The sequence below is a fragment of the Aegilops tauschii genome, chromosome 3, assembly GCF_002575655.3.
Source record: "Aegilops tauschii subsp. strangulata cultivar AL8/78 chromosome 3, Aet v6.0, whole genome shotgun sequence".
Lineage (NCBI taxonomy): Eukaryota > Viridiplantae > Streptophyta > Magnoliopsida > Poales > Poaceae > Aegilops > Aegilops tauschii.
This window is the reverse complement of record NC_053037.3, coordinates 603,283,170-603,305,097: the sequence shown is the minus strand read 5'-3', so window position 1 is coordinate 603,305,097 and position 21,928 is coordinate 603,283,170. Positions and strand designations below refer to the sequence as shown.

General features: G+C 46.6%; 2 protein-coding genes across 15 annotated transcripts; one reads left to right on the top strand and one right to left on the bottom strand.

The window, feature by feature from the left end:
* The first annotated feature begins 4,842 nt into the window (after positions 1-4,842).
* Positions 4,843-7,450, top strand: LOC141020799 (uncharacterized). The gene is made up of 5 exons (XM_073495743.1): positions 4,843-5,471; positions 5,522-5,913; positions 6,084-6,151; positions 6,263-6,397; positions 6,527-7,450. The coding sequence occupies exons 1-5, from the start codon at positions 4,843-4,845 to the stop codon at positions 7,448-7,450; spliced, it is 2,148 nt and encodes a 715-aa protein (XP_073351844.1).
* Positions 7,451-11,783: 4,333 nt separating this feature from the next.
* LOC109770818 (cysteine-rich receptor-like protein kinase 10) lies at positions 11,784-17,188 on the bottom strand. 14 transcript variants are annotated; one of them, XM_040385911.3, is made up of 11 exons: positions 16,845-17,188; positions 16,176-16,308; positions 16,019-16,088; positions 15,158-15,920; positions 14,967-15,076; positions 14,190-14,300; positions 13,912-14,093; positions 13,049-13,259; positions 12,736-12,973; positions 12,498-12,648; positions 11,784-12,410 (listed from the first exon to the last, which is right to left on the bottom strand). In XM_040385911.3, the coding sequence occupies exons 3-11, from the start codon at positions 16,026-16,028 to the stop codon at positions 12,084-12,086; spliced, it is 2,103 nt and encodes a 700-aa protein (XP_040241845.1). In that variant the 5' UTR covers positions 16,029-16,088; positions 16,176-16,308; positions 16,845-17,188; the 3' UTR covers positions 11,784-12,083. The 14 variants fall into 14 exon arrangements, 13 of the variants coding, with proteins under 13 accessions (XP_040241845.1, XP_073367381.1, XP_040241847.1 ...); XM_073511280.1 differs by having other exon boundaries at positions 15,158-15,930; positions 16,027-16,088; positions 16,836-17,133; XR_005752826.3 differs by having other exon boundaries at positions 12,730-12,973; positions 14,967-15,920.
* Positions 17,189-21,928: the final 4,740 nt, after the last annotated feature.

Below are 21,928 nucleotides of genomic sequence, written 5' to 3'. Positions count from 1 at the left end.
TGGACAGACGAGCTTTTGAGAATACCAGTCAAGAGGCTTCAGCACTATATCGATGCAGCGCAGCAAGGGACGTTCGTTCCAGACAGAGAGAACGACGAGCTCACAATGGCCCTCGCGAATCCTGAGCACCCTGGACGGACACGAGGCACGCCAGGCACCGTTCCGTGGAAGGCTGGTTTTCCGGACGCAGGCGGTTACAAAAGCCAGGAGAGGAGGAAAAAAGTGGAGCTGACCCAAATTCAGAAGCTGCACGAAAGGGTTCGAGCGCTAGAGGAACGAGACGCCAATCGACATGCCGAAACTACCCCCGAAGCTACCCCGCCATCTCAGCGGAGAAGCAGCGTGGCTTCCACCGAGCTGCTTCAGCCGGAGCATGTCTTGACGGCTCCTGCTAGCTACCCCGTGGATGCTATCACGGAGTCTCAACATTGCCACCTTATGACGCAATGGCAGAACTTCAAAGTCAAGGCGGCTGTTGGCTCTGTTTTACCTCCTGAACCCGGCGCAACCTACCACTGCCGGCCGATTCCAGAAGGATATGCTAGGGTGATGGTGTATGAAATAACGGAGGGATTTGAGGACCTCCGGCTTGACCACCCTACCGGTGAAGGGGAGACTCGGCTGGGTTCTACTCTGAAGACTCCATGCCTATGGCGGAAGGAGCTCATCAACCTTCCGAACTGGACGCCTCCAGCGAGTAAGGGCACTCCGCCTCCTCCTCCGCCTCCTCCTCCGGCGAGTGATCAGGGCACTCAGCCTCCTTCTCCAGCGCGTGGCGGCACTCCTCCTCCTCCTCCGGCGAGTGATCAGGGCACTCAGCCTCCTTCTCCGGCGCGTGGTAGCACTCCGCCTCCTTCTCTGCCTGTGCCGGCGCGCCAGAGCAGCCAGCCTCCTCCTTCTCCGCCTCATCAGCAAGGGCGGAAGAGACCCGCCGCCGCTCTGGCTGCTCCGGCGCGTCGTAGTCCTTCTCCTCCGCCTCGTAAGCAAGAAAAGAAGACAGCCGCAGCCGCTCCGTCTGCTCTGTCGGCGTCTAGCAGTACAGCCAGAGGCGAGAGGCAACACAGATTCGGTCCTTCTCTGAAGACTCCAGAGAAGTTACCATACGAGAGGACCGAGGAGGAAACCACGAAGATCGTGCGAGCCGAAGTGACGAACTTCTTTGAAGGGGTGAAAGCAAATAAACATCCACCTCCGGAGGAGAAGGTAGATCCGGTGAAAGCGAAGCGCACTCTGGCTGCCCTGACAAAACAACCAAAGTCTCCGCCGAGAGGAAACTATGAGCGCATTATTGCAAAGACATTTGCTGAAGCGGAGCGATCGGGAAGTACTGTCAGTGATCAAAGGTTAAAAGAACGACGAGCTGGGAAAAAAATTGCCCAGCTCGGCGAACAAGCGAACCAATCGTGCCCCCCGCTCAAGGTGTCTAGCGACATCGTCGCTAATGATCCGAGGATGGTGCCCGGTTATAGCAATCTTGGAGATTACCTGCCCGACAATGTACATTATGATATCTTGGAGGTGGACGAACACAAACACCATTACGGGAAGCCTCTCGTCAAAGATGAAAGATCTTTAACAACGATGATGCGAAGATTACATGATTGGTACATGAAAACCTGCAGAGAGTCTGGGGGGAGGGATACTTTGACGCTGAGAGTTAAACCGGAGCATGACCTCGTTGGAACTGAACTGTTGAATATTCCATTTGAGGAGTTCTTCCAGTTTTTCAATCAAAAGGCCCTCGATAAATCAACGATCACTTGCAACTGTCTGTAAGTAGTACTACTTCTGTCATTAAGTCTCTCTATATAGGTCAGCTCTTTCACTTCATGTATTTATAATTATCCTCACTATATTATGCAGATTGAAGATCGCCGAATTGAAGAAAAGACAAATCGGTGATATTGGGTTTATTAACACAAATCTCATAGATGCAACTCAGGTTAAAATATCATGCCGAAAATACCGAGGCCAACTTGCTACGATCGTTGGTAATAAATGAAAACAAAGATATAATACTCTTTCCTTACAACTTCAAGTGAGTGTTACTGTCTTGTGCATATTCGGTTTCCCTTATTAGTCCAGGTTATAGTAATGTAATTGATGACTTATGCATGCGTGCGCAGCTTCCACTATATTGTCCTAGAGATTAAGCTTGAGTAGGGAGTAGTAACCGTCTTAGACTCGAGACGAAAAGATCCTCAGGACTATGCGGACATGACTCAAATGCTCGAGAAGTAAGTTAAATCGATCATTATCCACCATATCAGCAACTTTGTTCATTTCCTGATATCAAGTAATTGTTTTCTTTGTCTGGCAGGGTTTGGAGAAAATTCACCAAAAAAGCTCCGGGACTGCCGAAGAAGCTGCAATTTAAACACCCGAAAGTAAGTACTATAGTAGCATGTTCCGCTCATCTCCTAGTGATTCAAGCGCTAGTTTCATCAATACCATTTAGCATGCTTGCTTATTAGTTTGATTGACCTCTATTTCTTGTAAAGTGGTTGTGGCAGGAACCCAGAAATAATTACTGTGGATACTACGTTTGCGAGCCCATCCGCTACACGACCTGTGAGCGGGGCTACTCTGACGAACAATATGAAGTACGTAAACAATAATATTCACAATTTTATTTTATTACCATCATTTGTGTTGAGTTTCATTTATATATATATATATATATATATATATATATATATATATATATATATATATATATATATTGACCCCCTTCTTCAAATTAGATCTTTCGGATGCGGGATGAACTCCTAGCACCAGATCGTATGCGAGCAATTCAAGAGGAATTGGCGGCATTCTTTTTGACCACGTGATCGCTGAAAACGGAGAATACTATGTGGACCCTGTGTTCTTACAATTTAATTAGGAGATTATATTGTAAGAGATAATTATTGTATATATGTAGCCGGTAGTGTCGGATAGATATACGAGAACTTGTTGTTCGACCAATCCCTCGGAGAAGGAGAGGTGGTCGATATCACTTCTCTCTGTATGCATATGTTCATGACGATCTTCTGTTTCCTTCATTTGATTACTAGCTAGCATGTCTAGTCCTCTCCATACGTATATAGTACGTAGCGTCGACCAAGCACGGAGATAAGAGAGGACACTTCTCTCTATTAATTAGCTAGCTAACACAATATATGAAACACCTAAATTAACCCCCCAAAACCCTCAACACCCCCCCCCCCCCCTTCAGAAAAAACAAAAAACCCAGCCACTGAAATGCTGACGCGTGGATGCCTATTGGTCCCGGTTGGTGTCACCAACCAGGACCAAAGGCCCCCGGCCTGGGCTGGGCGCAGCGGCCACATGGAGGCCCATCTGTCCCGGTTCGTGTAAGAACCGGGACTAAAGGGTTAGGGCATTAGTAACGACCCTTTAGTTCCGGTTCAAAAACCGGGACAAAAGGCCCTCACGAACCGGGACAATAGGTCCTTTTTCTACTAATGTGTAGGCGACACTGGAACCTGCAGTTGCAGTTTCAAGATGGATAAGTACCCATCAAATATAGAATGAGTATAAGATAATAGTTCTTCCTTTGGGCTGGAATAGCATCCTCAACTTGAGGAACAAAACAATTAAAATCATGCTAGGAAGAACGCAATGAAACACCTTTGAGAGGGCACACCCACAACCACGATGGATAGGGATAGGGGGAGCTTCTCTACATTTTTATCGCTCTCCCTTGATCCTCCTGCTCAGTTCCTCGAATATCAAATCGTCTTATGCTCCGCCTCGCATGCAATTCATGCATGTTGCTCCCTTCCCCAAGCTGTCCTAGCCATGCTATCCAAATCCTGTGTAGCTCCGGTCATCTTCTCCTTGTCTGCACACGTACAGTCGCTGTCGACCATTGAACCAATATTGTCTCACTCTGCTTCTGTCCAGTGGGAGGTCCACTACGTCCAGGTGGAGCCACAACCACCTCGATTGCCATGCCCGTGCGTTGCAATGGAAAAATATTTGATAAAAAAAATTATAGTACCAGTGGTAAGAAACACACTTTCATATTAACTTGAGTTTCGATCATCGACCCACATATGTACACTCCCTATGTTGGTATTATTAGGCCGCCGGGCCATGTGTTCCTGTCATCGCTGTTTATATGGCACCCCCTCCATCGGTATTATTAGGTCGGCTTGCCATGGTTCTGGTTGCTGTTCATATGGCACCCCCTCCATCGATATTATTAGGTCGGCCTGCCATGGTTCTGGTCGTCGCTGCTCACGGGCCATCCATAGAAGTTTCCATAGTAGGGTCCTTATTTTCTAAGTCATGAGTACTGTTTTTTTCTCTTTGATTGATCCAAGAGACCCCCCCCCCCCCCCCCCCCCCCCCAGAAAATATCATCATCAGTTTACAAACGACCAAAATTGATGGTGACCCACAACAAGTCATCCTTCGTTCGGCCATAGCTCAGGGTAGATGGGCTTCATTCAGCCACATCTCAAAAGTAGATGGGCTTTGTTTCGCCACAACTCAGGTGTAGATTGGCTTTGTTTCCTCACAGCGCAGGCACGGGCGACAGATGGGCTGAGGCCCAGCCAAGCAACATTCTAGAGGCACGTAGAATTGCGGTGTAGAATAAATCAGAGGTGCGTGCGTGTGTGTTTCCCTCTAGTTAGGGTTTTGTTCCTCGAGGGGCGATCTCCGCCGCCGTCGAGACCTGTCCTTCCCCGCCCGCGACTCCTTCCCGGCTGGCACTCCTGGATCGTAGGGGACCGATCGCCCGTCTCCTCATTCGAGGCGCTGGCTGCTGGTGGGTTCGGGGCATAGGGTATCTGCAGAACCTGATCGCTAATATCGGTTTAGGGTTACAACATGGCGGCCGATGGATCCCCGTGTCCAGAGGGGGTCACTGACGTTGAGAAGATGATGCAAGATCTGGGTTTGAAGGAGGAAGACCTAGACGACGTGGTCTTTGACGAGAAGGATGCACCGGAGGCAGCACGGTGGATAGCAGTCGCTAGGGTTAATTCTGAAAAACCCTATAGCCAGTTTTGGTTCTTTCGGAATATGAGAGCTACTTGGGACCTCGTGCAAGAAGCCAAGTTCAAGCCCCTGGAAGACAATCTCTATACCATCCAATTTTCCTGTTTAGGGGATTGGGAGAGAGTCATGCACGAGGGACCGTGGCACTTCCGGGGGGATGCAGTCATACTGAAGGAGTATGACGGAGTGACGAAGCCATCAAACGTCAAGCTGGACACAGTAGACATCTGGATTCAGATACATGATATACCAATCCTCTACGCCCACCTGGTTCCTTCTCTTGTGTCAAAGGTGGGAGAGGTTCTTTTCACGGAACCACAGTCACATGATTTCACGGGAAACTTCCACCGTGTCTGGGTGAGGATTAATGTTACTAAACCCCTCAAGAATGTCGTGTCCATGATACGGGGTGGCGAGAGGCAGATATACAAGGTCAAGTATGAAAAGCTACCGGATTGGTGTGCCGTGTGCGGTATGCTGGGCCATCTTTACAAGGATCACGGGACAGGTATCCACCCTCCGTCAGCTCTCGTTTTCAAGGAGCTCAGGGCGTCTTGGGTCATGAGGAACGGCAGCGGCTCGGGAGGAGGCCGCGGACGCAGGGGGGTCGCAGAGGAGGACGGTCCGGTGGAAGCGGGCGCTCACGCTCCCAGCAAGATGAGGATGTTGAGGAGTACAGCGAACAAGATATGGAGATGGCTGATGCTGAGAAGGTCAGGAAGAGAGGATCGGAACAAACGCCGCATCAAGGCCTGAAGGTGCACTCGGAGGAGACAAAGGGGACTATGCTTGCACTACCCCCTCCCCCCAATCCGCCGGTGGCCCTAAGCCCAAGCGCGATACAAGAGTCAAAGAGAGCAAAGACAATGCCGGAGACAGACAAGGTTTCAGCAGCGAAAAGTTTGTTTCTTAGCAAGAACGATTCAAAGCAGGCGGGCCCGGGTGACGAGCACCGCCGAGCCCAATGAGTGTTTTCTGCTGGAACTGCCGCGGCGTGGGCAAAGCCGCGACAGTCCGTGAACTTCGCGAGTTTGCGAAGAAATTTGCCCCTACCCTTTTGTGTATTGTAGAAACTCAGCTTGAAGGCTCGAGGGTAGAAGCGTTAGCAGGAACACTTGGTTATGATCATAGTTATGCAGTTAGTAGCCGTGGTAGAAGTGGAGGCATTGGTTTGTTTTGGAACAATGAAATAAATATCGAGCTTTTGGGTTATTCTGATTACCACCTTGATTGCTCGGTCCTTGAACAGGGTGAAGATCCATGGAGATTGACTGTAGTTTATGGAGAAGCTCAGACCCACATGAGATACCAGACTTGGGATACGTTAAAAAACATCAGTACTTTGAGCAGTCTCCCGTGGCTTTGTGTTGGTGATTTCAACGAGGTGCTACGTCCGGAAGAACACGTGGGAGTCGGTCAGCGAAGCAATGCGCAAATCCAAGCTTTCAGAGATGCCGTTGACGTGTGCATGCTGCTAGATATTGGCTATACGGGCATTCCATGGACCTTTTAGAAGAAGGTCACGGGAGGAACTTTTACAAGGGTGCGCCTTGACAGAGCCTTGGCCTCGGTGGAGTGGCAAGCCCGCTTCCCTTTGGCTGACCTCACGCATTTGGTGGCAGCCACGTCCGATCAGAGTCCTATATTGGCGAATTTGAACAGAGAACAAAGACACAACCAGCGGCATAGCACTTTTAAGTACGAGATCATGTGGGAGGGTCACGAGTCATGGAGCAGCAAGATTGCGGAAACATGGGCGAATACTGGTGCAGCCACCAGGTTAGAAGAGCTCAGGGCTAAACTTTCGGCCGTGTCACAAGATCTGGGGCGATGGAATAGGGACACTTTCGGTAGTGTGCGCAAGGAGATTAAACAGCTAAAGGGGGAACTTGAAAAATTGAGATCGGACGCAAGCAGAACAGCACCAACACATGCTGAACTTAAAATCAATGAAAAGCTTGTGGAATTGTACCATAGGGAGGAGGTCATGTGGAGGCAGAGATCCAGGGTTCAATGGCTCTCTTCGGGAGACAGGAATACCAAAAAAATTCATCTACGGGCAAGCATCCGGCGTAAGAAGAACATGATCAAAGCCCTGCATAACTCGCTTGGGGTGCTCATAGATGACCCGGACGAGCTGAGGGCCATGGTGAACGACTTCTACAAGACATTATACACCACGGAGGGGGTAAGCAACATGGAGACTGTCCTAAACAGCGTCCCAATGAAAGTAACATCGGAGATGAATGAGTTGTTGTGTGCACCCTACACAAACGAGGAGGTCAAGGCAGCCTTGTTCCAGATGTTCCCGACCAAGGCGCCCGGACCGGATGGTTTTCCGGCACATTTTTATCAGCGACACTGGGAGCTTTGTGGTACAGAGGTGACTGAGGCAGTGTTGAGAATTGTGAGGGGGGGGAGAGCCTGGAGTGCATAAATGACACCATCCTTGTTCTGATTCCCAAGGTAACAAACCCCACTGTCTTGTCCCAATTTAGGCCTATTAGCCTTTGTAATGTCCTATACAAAATTGCCTCCAAAGTCATTGCAAACAGGCTCAAGCAAATTCTACAGGATATCATATCTGAGGAGCAATCGGCCTTCGTACCGGGCAGACTCATAACGGATAACATTATCAGTGCATATGAATGTCTTCATTTTATGAAGCGGAGCAAAGCTAAGGCTAACAGTTATTGTGCACTTAAGCTTGATATGATGAAGGCATATGACAGGGTGGAATGGGACTATTTGGAAGCACTCATGGGAAAACTCGGTTTTGCCCCCCCCCCCTTGGATAAAAACAGTCATGAGCACGGTGCGGTCTGTATCCTTCTCAGTGCTTTTTAATGGTGAAAGGCTTGATCAGTTTATGCCGAGCAGAGGTATAAGGCAGGGAGATCCGATATCCCCCTATCTCTTCTTAATTGCAGCGGAGGGCCTTTCGTGCCTCCTGAAAACCAGTTCTTCATCATCAAATATTGTTGGACTAAAGGTGGCACCCACGGCCCCGGCCATTAACCACCTTCTTTTCGCAGATGACAGCCTGCTGCTTTTTAAGTCAGGGAATGAGGGGGCAGTAGCGGTATCAAACCTACTTGAAACGTACTGCTTGGCTTCGGGTCAGAGGATAAATCATGATAAGTCTTCGATTTTCTTCAGCAGAGGATGCCCACAAGCGGTAAGAGATGATATGAAAAATGTTCTGAATGTGCATAACGAGTCCCTCAGTGACAGGTATCTGGGAATGCCAACGGAGGTCGGTCACTCGAAGAACGGGACCTTCAAATATTTGAGGGACCGAGTCTGGGAAAAGGTTAAGGGATGGATGGAAAAGCTATTATCTTCAGCAGGGAAAGAGGTACTGATTAAAGCAGTGGCTCAAGCAATTCCAGTATATTCGATGGCATGTTTCCGGCTGCCACGGGGTCTATGTGAAAGCATTACTTCGCTGATCAGACAATTCTGGTGGGGAAGCAAGCATGGGAAACGAAAACCGAGTTGGGTGGCATGGGACGTGGTGACCCTGCCAAAGCATCTTGGAGGTCTTGGCTTTCGGGATATGGAGATGTTTAACTTGGCCCTCCTAGCACGGCAGTCCTGGCGCATGTTGCAAAACCCACTGTCTCTGAGTGCGAGGATCCTGAAAGCAGTATATTACCCTAACTCGGACATATTTGGCGCAACACTAGGGTCTCATCCCTCGCAGATTTGGCGGGCTATTTTGGACGGCCGGGATATCATGGTTCAGGGGCTGGTGCGTAGAATCGGAGACGGTGAATCGACAAATATATGGGAGGATAATTGGTTGCCGAGACCAAACATGAAGAAGCCGGTCACCTCTCTAGTGCAGAATCCACCAACTACAGTGGCTGAGTTGATAGACCATACTTCATCATCCTGGAAGGAGGATCTAGTCCGGACGGTGTTTATACCAATCGACGCAACAGCAATATTGCAAATACCCCTTTGTACACGCCAGACTGATGATTTTTGGGCTTGGTCCGAGGAGAGGAAGGGCATGTTTACCGTACGATCGGCGTACCGGATGATCCAGCGAACGAAGCTAAGTCACGAGGCATGGTTGTATGAAGATGGATCCTCTTCCGACTCCATTGGTGCTGACCAGGGTTGGACCGAACTGTGGCGGATCAAGGTTCCCTCAAAGCTGAAATTCTTATTATGGAGACTCGCCAAGCATTCTGTCCCCACAGCAGCGCTACTCCACCATCGAAATATGTCAACCTCACGAGTTTGCTGTCTTTGTGGGGCTGTTGACACCTGGCGCCATGCCCTAGTGGATTGCTCGGTCTCCTGGAGCACCTGGGCGCTGTCTTCAGAGGCGATCCTTGACAAGATGAGCACATGCATTGAGGAAAACGCAAAAAGATGGTTGTTCGTCATGCACGAAGCGCTCAACCAAGACGTTTTCCTTGTCTTCGTCGTCACCCTATGGGTGCTATGGGGCGCCCGAAGGAAGGCAATACACGAGGATATCTTTCAGACACCTTATGCCATCAATGGGTTTGTAAATTCCTACATAGCAGATCTCAAGACTATCCAGAAGCCGAATGTCGCTGGTGTTAGGCTGCCACAACCTCGAATTAATCACTGGATTGCACCGCCATTGGGGATGGTCAAAATCAATGTAGATGCCGCAGTAGGCCGGGCGCGGGGTGCAGCGGGAGCAATCTGTAGAGACCAAGACGGAGTCTTCTTGGGAGCTTCGGCGGTGGTTTTCTCCCATCTCTCAGACCCCGGCACCTTGGAGATGCTCGCAATCAGGGAGGCTTTGGCATTGGCAGATGACATATATGTCAGGAGGGTACATGTTGCTTCGGATTGTAAAGTGGCCGTCGACGACATCCAACAGCAAAACAAAGGAAGCTACGAGGCAATTGCACATGAAATCATACAACATAGGTCTGAATTTGAGGCTTGTAATATACTTCATGAATTTAGGAGCTCGAATATCAAGGCTCACAAACTAGCAAAGCACGCTTTATCTCTCGGGGTTGGCCGTCATGTTTGGTTAGGCCAGCCCAACGATCTTGATTTCGTCCCTGTAAACATTGTGACGACGTAATAAAGCTTTGTAGTTTGTCTAAAAAAAAGAATAAATCAGAGAAACTGGACCGCAAGTTGATTCTTGAATAAGGTTATGAAAATATATATAAAAATAGGATATATATTAAAGCGGGATAGCGCATCTTCAAGAAAATTAGATCCATCTCTTTGATGCCAGAGGCATGTTATCCATGACGTTGAGTGGGACGGAGTAGAAAGTCACGGACTCGGGTCGCCGTTATGCAACCAAACGTGACCGTGGACCTTGAGTCGTTGAAGTAGAATTGGAGGAAGATGGCGCCGTTGCTCCGGGGCATGACGTTGTATTGGTGCTGGCTAGAACACCGTCTTTGGAACACCTCGGAGGCCCGGACCGATGTCTTGCGATACGCTGGCATGATGTTCTTCGTCTCTGCGCAAACAATGCCCGAGCCGGCAACTTTGTCGGGCACCACGCGGACGACATCGTTTTTCGCTGCCATTAGGATGATCTCTGGTCGGTTTGCTACATGGGAGAGAAAGACGAGAGAGAGAGAGAGAGAGTGAGGGGGGGGGGGGGGGGGGGGGGGGGGGGGGGAGAGAGAAGAGTGTGCCTCCGAACGATCAAATAATAGGGCAAATATATAGTGAAAATTGGATACGAACATCATTCGAGGGAAGGCAAAACCTTTTTGGTTTCACACTATTTTTCGTGACCACACTACTGTTTTCATATTTTGTCCGTGGCGCTGCCCACTTTAAGGACGCCACAAAACTCTATGGAGCATCGCCACTGTTGAATGTGACGCGAAAGTCTCCGCGTGTGAATTTCTACTCTTAACATATGCCGGCACCCGTAAAGACGCTTTCTCTACAGGTCATGCGTAGATATGAGACGTGCTACTATTTCCAGGCGCCAGGGACAAAGAACTTGTGGCGTTGGGTGCGGAGATAGACGTCACTATTTTTTAATATGCTAACGGTGTTGGTGCACTCCAACGCCACTAGTATTTATGTCCGCTAGGATTCATGGACTACTCATGTTTGCAGCACATCGCACACCTGTAATATGCTTATGTCAGCGGCGCACAGCTTATTTCCCACGCCTATGTTATTTTGCCAGAATAGCGCCAGCGTCCAGAAATGGCGTCGCGCCACTAACGTCCTATTCCTATAAGGGTTTTCCTACTAGTGACATGACCCTGTATTGCAATAGATGTTTTGCCATGCCAAGTGTGAGCCCTTCCGCACTACTCTGTAAAATGTTGCTAATGGAATAAAATCTTTGGTTCAAAAAAAAGCACACATTGGTTCAGTGCAAAAGCATAACTTAGAAATGACATAATAATATGGCTGTGTGCTCCCCTTTCTCAAAAAAAACATAGAAATGTCAGGTTTAAAAACAAGTAAAATAGTTAAGCTCTCATTCTATCATTCAATAACTCTTGACAATGTTGAAGTAATACATGAAATTTTAAAAAGTAGAAACATACTTAACTCATTGAAGGTACAAACTTGCCAGATAAAGTTTAAATCAAGATAATTTAGCAATAAGTAATACGGTTGATGTACTTATCCATCTTCAGCATGTTAAACTGCAAAAGGAAGAACTCCATGTTGGCCTAACCATGACAACTGACGGAAATGCTTCATTTTGTAACAGTATGGAACTGCTACAAGCATATCAACATTCCTTTTTTTTTATTTTGCGAATAAGCATATCAATATTCTAGTTAGCCTTGCACGTCAATGGAATTAATTTTGAGGAAAACATCAAAGGTGCATATACATGCAACACATACTAAGCAGGTTCAGCTAATGCAGCTACTTGAGGATTGAAATCTTTTGGATTTCAAGTCTTCCTCATTTAAATCCAACGGCAGAAGCCGCCAGTCCAAAAGGATAGTGCGAATGCACAAAAGCTAAATACAATATGTACTTGGTCTGCTCTAGTTTACTTGACCTGGTCTGCCTGCCTGCTGTCTGATTGCTAGCACTTCCATCAACAACTGAAGCAAGGTGATCAACTATCTGCCATCTGGCTCCTCAGTGATGGTCAGGTCATTATTACTGCAGATGGTTACGGCATTATTACTGTATGGAACACTACCCGATTCATCTTCCCTAGATACCCGTAGGTTGAAGTATGCCGGATGTTTAGGCTCTGGAAGAATAGCATTCTCGCTGTTTAACATTGCGACGACATTCGACATGGTTGGCCGATCGTCTGCGCGCTCTTGTACGCACATTAGCGCAATGTTAATGTACCTACTAGCCTCCGCTGCATGGATCTCCTCAACAATCGATGCTTCTAGAAGCTCAAGACATCTCCCTCCTTCCCAGAGATGCCATGACTGCAGAGAATTTATCAACATGAAAAAAGGTGACTTAGGTCTACATTATAATGGATATACGTGTGCGAGAGTTCGCAGAATGCTCACATATCCAAGGAGGTTAAGAAAGTCTTCATGCTGATGGAAACCAGAATTCCTTTTTCCACTAAGGATCTCAAGAAGTAACACACCAAAGCTGAACACGTCAGATTTGATCGAGTAAATGCCTTCAGACGCATACTCCGGAGCCATATAACCACTGAAATGAGTTGACGGCACAAGTAATATATTATATCAAAAATTTAAACGTTGATGAATCAGCTGATTAATTGTGTCATACGCTTACTATGTTCCCACCACCTTCTTTGTGCTTCCTTGAGTATCATTGGAGCTGAAAATTTTTGCTAGCCCAAAATCAGAAATTTTAGGATTCATTTCCAGGTCCAAGAGAATGTTACTGGCCTTAAGGTCTCTGTGTATGATGCGCAGCCGAGAGTGCTTGTGGAGATACAGTAGACCTTGGGCTATCCCTTCGATTATCACACATCTTTTGTTCCAATCAACCAAAGTTGTTCGGCTCACATCTGAACATTAGAGAGTGCATTTTATAGTATGGATGAAACACGATCCAAAATATGGTTAAACTACATTGTGCGTACCAAAGATAAAGAAGTCCAAGCTCTTATTTGGCAAATATTCGTACACCAAAAGTTTTTCCTCTCCCTTAATGCAGCATCCCATGAGCTTGACCAGATTACTGTGTTGTAGTTTTGCAATAAGTTCAACTTCATTTTTGAATTCTGTGAAACCCTGTCCTGAATGCGAGGCAAGCCTTTTAACTGCAATTTCTGTTCCATCTGCTAACTGGCCCTGGAAGTATGTACAAAACAGGAGGCATTATATTTCACTGAAATTACAGAAAATGGATGACATGCCATCCACGGGAAATGACTTTTGGGATACACAGAAAACAGCAAGTCAGGATCACATATCCATGGCCCCAATATTCCATTTCACTGCATTACTTCTATTTCCTTCAAAGTTCCAATCCACTGCTGAATAGGGCAAAATAAGCATGTTTATCAAGAGTTTCTTTATTTTTTTTCTTTCTAGGTTAGGGCTACGTTAGGTTACTTATGCTAACCATATTTGGTTGATATACATTTATAAAACTGGATTTTAGACTACATATATAATATATATGTTTATCAAGCAACTGTACGTAAAAAAAATACCATTCTAGGCCGTCGAAATATAATGGAAAGCATGCGGCTTCACCTTTTTCACCGTAGTTTGCTTGTACAGGATGAGTGATATGATAACTGCCATTGTGGATACTGGAACTTACATTATTTTCCAAGGTAGATTACAAAACTAGGAAAACATAGCAAGATTCGTTATAGATTGGACTACTGTAATTAGTGTTATAGTAAGTATATAAGGATGTTTTCTTGGCAATCTTGATTTAATATATATTTTAGAATGGATATATGATTGAATCTTTTCAAGACAATACATTTACCTTGTAGACAGGGCCGAAACCACCTTGCCCAAGTAGGTTTTCTTTGGAGAAGTCGTGTGTAGCATGCAATATCTCAGATAAGTCAAACAAAGTGAACTCTGAACTCTTCTCTTCCAATCTCCAAACCAATTCATCTTCTTCCGGCCTATTCGCGGCAGCTTGATCGTGTAAGATTTCCGTTCCTAAATTGAGAGGACACACATACAACGTTAAGGCTGACTACATAAATAAGTGGTAGTTTTTCTAAGAGGCATGTTGTAATCGTGATAACAACAAACCTTTTCTTCGTCTTCTTATCCATACAACAAAAAGGATAGCACACAGAAATATTGACAGTAATGGAGCTGCCGCAGCGATAATCCAGAGCGCCCTCCGGCGTGAATTGCGTCCTAGAAAAACACAAAGTCACATATAGTTTTCATATAAATATAAAAACGAAATGATTTAGTGATGAGACAATTAGAAATCAGTTCTTGGCTATGGATCATCTCATTCGACGACACTTCACCAATTGAACATGGGTCGCCCCCCTTTGACCTTCGAACCATTCTGACTCTAGCATCTTTTCCCTTATCAATAAACATCCTTTCCTTTGTTATTGACTTAACTTAGTTCTCCTACTTATTTCTTTTTATTCATGTATTCTTCAGCTCATGTCTACTTGTCTAAAAATGCTAGCACATACGTAACAAGCTAATTATCAAAATAGTGAAAAGATCTAACTATCGGTTTTCCTTGTAAGTGGACATTGCAACTATGTAGACTAAATCAACTGCCATGAAAGATAATCTACTGTAGAATATATCTATAATTTTCTAGCTTACTTCTAGTAGCATATAAAATATTCAGTATATGTTCTTTTTAATAGTTGCATGCATCACTCGACATAAAGACAGAGGGAGTTTACTCTTTTTTCAGGAAAAAAAACTATTTTCCAAATTTTTTTTTGTTCCACACAAGATATGTGACATGTTACCTAAATTAACGAATCTAATTGAAGCCAGGGTGCCATTTCCAACCAAGGATCTGCCGGGAAGGATGAAAATTTTACATACCATGAAGTTCTTGGGTGGTCGCTTGCACCTCCGGAGGTGGTGGTGCCGCCGCAACCGGCGACTGTGACTGCGGCTGCGGGGGTGGGTTCACGGTAATCAGTGGCATGGTGCTGTTGATCGGTGGAACTTCAGGTGCTAAGTTGATAATACGCAGCATGGGGTCCCCTTGGAAGAATGGAAATATCTCGTACCTCATGCTACACCGTGTCCCCAGTACTCGACCACCTTTCTTACCATCCATGTATTTGAGTGTATACTGGAGGTAAGGCTGCAAACATGCCGTGCACTCATCGGCGGTCAGGTCTGGCGTGCACTGCATAAGGCAGTAGAGCGTAGGCAAGGAGCTGACGCTGACATCTAAGCGCGAGGTAGTGAATCTCCTCGAGCTGTTCGCGGCCGATTGAGCCGTGCTGTTCAGAAGCGTGAACAACATGAGCCTGAAGGAGTCGGCTCTTGTCGAGATGTTCACCATCAAGCTCTCGATGCTCACAATGACGAGCATATGTTCATTGACGGTGGTGGCGAGAAAATTCTTGTTGGAGAACCTGAGCATGCAAGGATCGCTATCATAGTACACAGCGGCGTCCTTATAGTTCGCGCAGTGCTCCTGCCCGTCCTGGAAGGCAGTAACCAAACAGCCCTCGCAGGCAGAGGCGTTGGAGTCCCCGCGGCAGAGTGCGAGGGCGAAGATGACATTCGGAACATTGCCAACGGTGTCGGTGGCAAAGAGGTTGGTGCTTGACGCTGCTTTCTTCGGGAGGGTGGTTGAGAGGAGCTTGAGGTTGGCTTCGTAGGTGCTATTTGATTTGTAGTCGCCCTCTCGCCACAGGATGGCCACAATTGGGCAGCGGTGAGAGGCACGAGGAGCAGGAGGAGGGGGAGGATAACCATGGCCATCCACGGATGACAAGGCAGATCCATGGATGTTAGAAAACTGATAGCCAGTGAACGAAACTGAAGAGTTCTAAAAACAAGGGAGACAAAAAACTTATGTCAGAACAGGAACATAATAACTGTAAAAAGTAAAAATAATGTAGAGAACTGGAAAACACCAGCACACATCGAAGCTCCACCTCCCCAAGTTATAAACTCTGGATCATCAATAAGCGATGGCACGCCAACCTAAAGAACACAGAGGAGAAATGTCCATTTGCTCAGAACTGCAAAGACAACATGCTATTGCTGGCAAGAATCTTCAGAATTCAGAACCTGCGGAGCTAGAAGAATATGCTCCTCTGTTTGCGGCACCGGGCCGTCAGGAGCTGATAGTCAGATACACAGGCAAGGGAACACCACCGTCCATTTGAGCAGCTCTGGTGACCATGTTCTTAGATATCACACGCTGCAAAATTGAAGGCACGTAAGCATCAAAGAAGTGTGTGCTAGACAATTAATTAAGAGATCTAAATGCTCCAAATCTCAAAGTTCAGATCTCACAAGTAGCCATTCAGATATCAGGGATTAAGCTGGAAGTTCAGGAAGTCTACTCCAAGTCAAAAACAGGGTTAAGCTGGGAGTTCAGAAAGACTATTCCAAGTCAAAACAGGATTGAGCTGGAAGTTTAGGAGGTCTACTCCAAGTCAAAACGCGCTTGGAAAATTCAATGTTATCTCTTTATTTTGACGGGCACAGGAAAATTCTCAATTCAACATGCAGTTTACCGTGAGCAAAATTCAATGCTTTCTCTACAAGCTGAAAAAAGAATTTAGCCCCGCAAAAAAATAATTCTAGGGGTACTGAATTATTATGGGTTGGGACTGCAGATAGGGGCATGTGGGTTATGGATGGATAGGGGCTTACAGACCACAAAGCTTTGCATTGCAAGAGAAACTGTCTTAGACCATGGGGGAAAATGGGGGAAAAGGATACCGGGTTTACCACCGGAAGTGGAAGGACGATGGCGTCGCCTGCGCGCGGCCTCCGTGCTCCTCTCCGGCACGCAGCGGCCGGACGCCGGCGCTCGCTCCGCTCCCCTGCTCGCTCGCCAATGTGTCCTCGGGTCCAGGCGGCGTGGCCCGGAGATAGTCGGCAGAGTGGGGAGTGGGGGAGGAGGAGCCACTCGATTCAGTGGACGACGGCGGCGCAGTCGGAGTGCACTTCTTTTCAGACTTGGGTGGAGTGGACGAGGAGGAGAATGACTGGCTGACCGCGACGGAGTCTTCCGTCCTTCTCTCTCGCTGTGCCGACCAGCTGGCTCTGTAGGCTCACAATGGGCCTGCATCGACCGTCTCTGCTACGGTGCCCATCCATCCCATTGTGATTGAAAATGGGGCCTGGGCCATATGATTGAAAATGGAGCAAACTGCGGCCTGAAGCACTGCGTTCGTGGGCTGGCCCACCAGCGCGAGCCTTTTAGTTTGATTCTGTTCACGCCCCTAAAAGCAAAAAAAAAAACGCCCCTAAAAAAACATGGTTTGATCTGCTTGACTGGACCGGTTGACCAATGACAAGACATGTTGTCCTTTCACTTCACCCGTTGACTATTCACTTGACCACTGACCGTAACCATTTTGAAAAATTACTAGTTTGAAAAAAGTTCATGATTGAGATAATTACAAATTGCAAAAAAATTCGTCATTTTGAGAAATTTGAAAGAAACTTCACAAAATTTAAAGAAGTTCGTACGTTTTAATAAAATAAATCAAAGTAAAAAAACCCCAGTCCAGACAACCGAGAAAATTTAAAAAGAAAAAACGGAAACCGGCAGCCGAAGCACTAGAATACCTCTTAATGGGCCGGCCCATAGAGAAAAACAGTTGAAGGGGAGGGTGTGCGTCGCGTAGGCGCACTACTAGGAAAATGCTTATTGATAAACATTTAGCAGTAGCGTTGGTTAGAGACCCCACGCTACTGCTATTTAGCAATAGCGCCTGACAACACCAGCACTGCAAGCGCACGTTAGCAGTAGCGCGGGATTTCCCGGCAAGCGCTGCTGTTGATGGGCCACGCTCTCGGCCCTCAGTTGCAGCTTTAGCTATAGCGCTGGGCCTCCTCCCCCGTGCTGCTGCTAAGCCCACCTCTGCTTCCTCCCGCGCCGGCCCGCGCGCCCCTCCCCTCTCACTCACTCACACTCACGCGCTCACACTCACAGATCGAATCCCTCAATCCCCCGATCCGGCCGCCACCCCCGCGTCCTACTCCGGCCGCCCTCCCCCGCGCAGGCCCTCTTCCCGCGTCGGCCGCCCTTCCCCGCGCCGGCGGCCTCCTCCCTGCCCCCCCCCCCCCGCACCGGCCATCCTCCCCCGCCGGTCGCCCCCCCCCCCCCCCGCGCCGGCCCTCCTCCATCGAGAGGTACTCCTCCCTCCCTCCTTCCTCCTCCTCCCTCCCTCCCTAGTTATAGTTATTAGAGAGTAGTTATTTTGAATCCTATATAGTTGAAAAAATGTAGGTTCTTAGAATAATGTAGGTTATGATCGAACCCTAGCTAGGACAGATTAGGTATGAACCCTAGTTAATTCGTATGAACCCTAGGTTTTTAAATTTAGCTAGGTTTTAAAGTTAGGACAGAAATTTAGCTAGGTTTTTAATTAGGTGTAGTTAATAGAATTTAGGTGTTTTAGGTGTAGTTAACCGAATTTTAGGTGTTTTAGTTGTTTTAGGCTTACTTAACAGAATTTTAGGTGTTTTGGTTGTTTTAGGTGTAGTTAACAGAATTCTAGGTATTTTTTTAGTTAAAGAAATTGTTGTTATTTTTTTTAGTTAAACCAAATTTTCCTGTTATATGCAAATTTACAGTGGACATGTCATATTTTGAACATGTCACATTTTGGACATGTCATATTTTTCCGAGTGGCCTATGTTTTGCCAGAAATGTCGATTCGTTTACGTTCTGGCAAATTTCAGGCGCTCGATATGTCCTGCTTTTAGCAAAGGTCATGCCGAATTTTGCTAAGTGTTTATTAATTTTGTTTTCATAATTAAGCATTTTGTTCTCGACGTCGATGATGTCTATCCCGCATCCTCGTCGTCGACTCGGCGGAGGACTCCTGCTTGAGCCGAGGGGCCATGTCCGGGACTGGGCTCCGCCGGGCTGGTACTGGGTTGTGCTACCTTCTGGTGAGCGCAGCTTAGTGAGGAGCCAGCCCGTCGTCGACCCGGAGCTTCTTTGGTGGCGGTCACGTGGGCCTGCATCGGTGCAGAGGCTTGAGTCCCCCGCGCAGGTGGTACAGCACCGTGTCACGGAGGAGGACGCGCACGTCCAGCGCTACATGGTTGCGTTGGCGGACGACATGTTCTCCAATACCTGGCAGATTCTTTGAGGATCTCACTGGAGCTATGATCCTGTGATGGTTCCTTCTTTTTGGGTGTCCACCGCGGCCCCCTGAACCTAGAGGAGCTATTATTCGAGATGTATTAGTGATATTATATGATGATCTTTGCTGCAAACTACTATGTATGTATTCGATGATGGATTATTAATTACCTATTAGTTATTTGCTTATTGAATGCAAAAGATGAGCGCGGTTTGTGCTACAAACTACTATATACGTATTCGATGATGGATTATATGATGATCTTTGCTACAAACTAGGTTCGATGATGATCTTTGCTACAAACTACTACAAACTACAAATTTTAGGTGTTTTAGTTGTTATATAATGATCTTTGCTACAAACTACTATATATGTATTTGATGATGGATTATTAATTACCTATTAGGAAATGTCTGACGACGAAAGGGAATTTGCTATGTGCGAGTACTGCGAAGATGAGCGCGGTCTGTGCGACAGGCCTCACCTGGTAGAAGGTCAGCGCTTCAGCATCAAGCTCCAAGAGACCTTCGATGTTGAAACGGTACGCAACGACGACAAGTGATTTTTGTTATTTTTTCCACGACTTCTCTGCTTCTTCAACGTGTAATTTCCGTCTTTTACAATTCGACTAGCTTATCCCATGCCATGCAAGACGCTATGTCTTGGAGAAGATGAGTTTTGAAGATCATGAAAACATGGAGACAAAGATAATTCAACTAAGGACCCATCATGGTTATGATTTTGCTATAAATCTATACAATTCTGTGAACTCATCCAATTTTGGTTGCCTGAATTGGGAAGCCCTTTGCAAGGCGTATGATTTTCATGAGGGTATGCTTCTCACCTTCGATCTTGGTGATCCTGACATCGACGAAAAGAATATGACCATTTGGGTCCTTGTTGACACGCTTCCAGTTCTACCGCTATGTGAGTTTCTCAAACATATTTATTAAGTAATTTATATTATTTATTTCAAAATATTTGACAGTTTATTTCCATTGACAGCTTATTTTCATTCTTCAAAAAATGTACGGAAAATGGTAGACAGAACCTACTACTACAATGATGAAGCACAATTAACTTATAAGGAGAACGATGGTCTTATCGCATTTTTTACTGATCTTGAGAATTACAATAGCTATTATCAAACTCCTCCACATTATGGTCAATACGTGCCACTAGTGCACGTGTTGAACTACGGTAACATCAATGGAGATAGCATGGTAAGATTTTCTACTATTACGACATCCGTGCATCTTTTGCATAAATTCTTTTAAAACTAAACTACATTGCTAAGTACAAAGTTATTACTATGTTTTTGAACAGAAAATCCCGATGGATTGTGTGCCTCATCTGATGTTGCCGAGAGGTCGCGTTGATGTTATGAGCTTACGGCCACCACGGCCAGGTCAGCCACAGTATCCACATCACTCTTGTCCATACCGGATTTCTAAAAGCGAGGAAGCCATGATAATAAATGATTTCAAAAAATGTTTCGACCATCGTAGAGAGCTACTTGGAAGCAACATTGTGTGTAGGCCAAGACTTGGAGACAGGATGATCTCCGTTCTTTATTATGGAGAGTCAATTTTCCTTAATGGAGAGTCAATGCCTATCTTATTTTATGATATTTTACCTAAGAGAGGGTAGAGTAGGTCCTTTGAGAGAAGTAGGTCGTAGCTAGAATGTGTTATTATGTGCTACAATGTGTTAGAGTTGATGATGATAATGAGGAGTTGTGATTATGACTAGTGACCAACTTGTTATATGATGTCTCATTGACGAACATTGTTTGGTGGTGATGACAAGTGGTAATGAATATGCTATTTAAACAGACTAGTTCATGATGAGCTGTTATTGTATAAAAAATATATTTGTTTAAGCATGTACAGCGCCAAAATGCAAAAAAAAACATAAATTTTAGCAGTGGCGCGGGCCAAAATATTACGAGCAGCGCTCATTTACCAGTAGCGCTCTCCAGTGCCGCGCTACTAGTATCTGAACTTACCAGTAGCGCTGGCCTAAACAAGCACTACTGCTACAAAATAGCTGTAGCACCGTAGCAGTAGCGCTGGTGCCCGCGCCACTGGTAGCTCAAAAACCAGCGCTACTGGTAAGGTTTTCCCTAGTAGTGGCGCATGAAGCGCCAAATGGGATTTGGTTGCCTGTTGCTCATTTAATAGTCTCGGCAGGCCACATGGTTGAAAATAAAGTTGTTGTGCTAAGGCCTCATAGGACCAACGCAACAGAATATCAACCGCCGCCGATGAAGAGAAACTTAGATAGGAAGGATCCAACCTGAACACACATGAATAAAGACGAACAATAACCTGATCCGAGCAGATCCACCAATGACAACCATCGGCCGAGTCCTGCGATCCGCTGGAGACACACCTTCACACGCCCTTCGACGATGCTAGACGCACAACTGAGACGAGGCTAGACGGAAAGAACCTTATTCCATCTTAAAGAAGCCGCCGCCGTCTCGTCTCCTGAGCAGGACACAAACTCTAAAAGAAATTGAAGTGGTATCTAAAAACGGACCCCTCCTGCCAACAAGGGCCGGGTTCCACCGTGCACCCATGGCCCTAAGGCCACAGGAGATGTGACAGATCGGCGCCGCCATCGATCGGGAGGCAGAAACCATAGCCGCTTTTCCTTGCAGGAGAGACAAAGGGAAGTGATGGGGTGTACTACTCACATTGAATG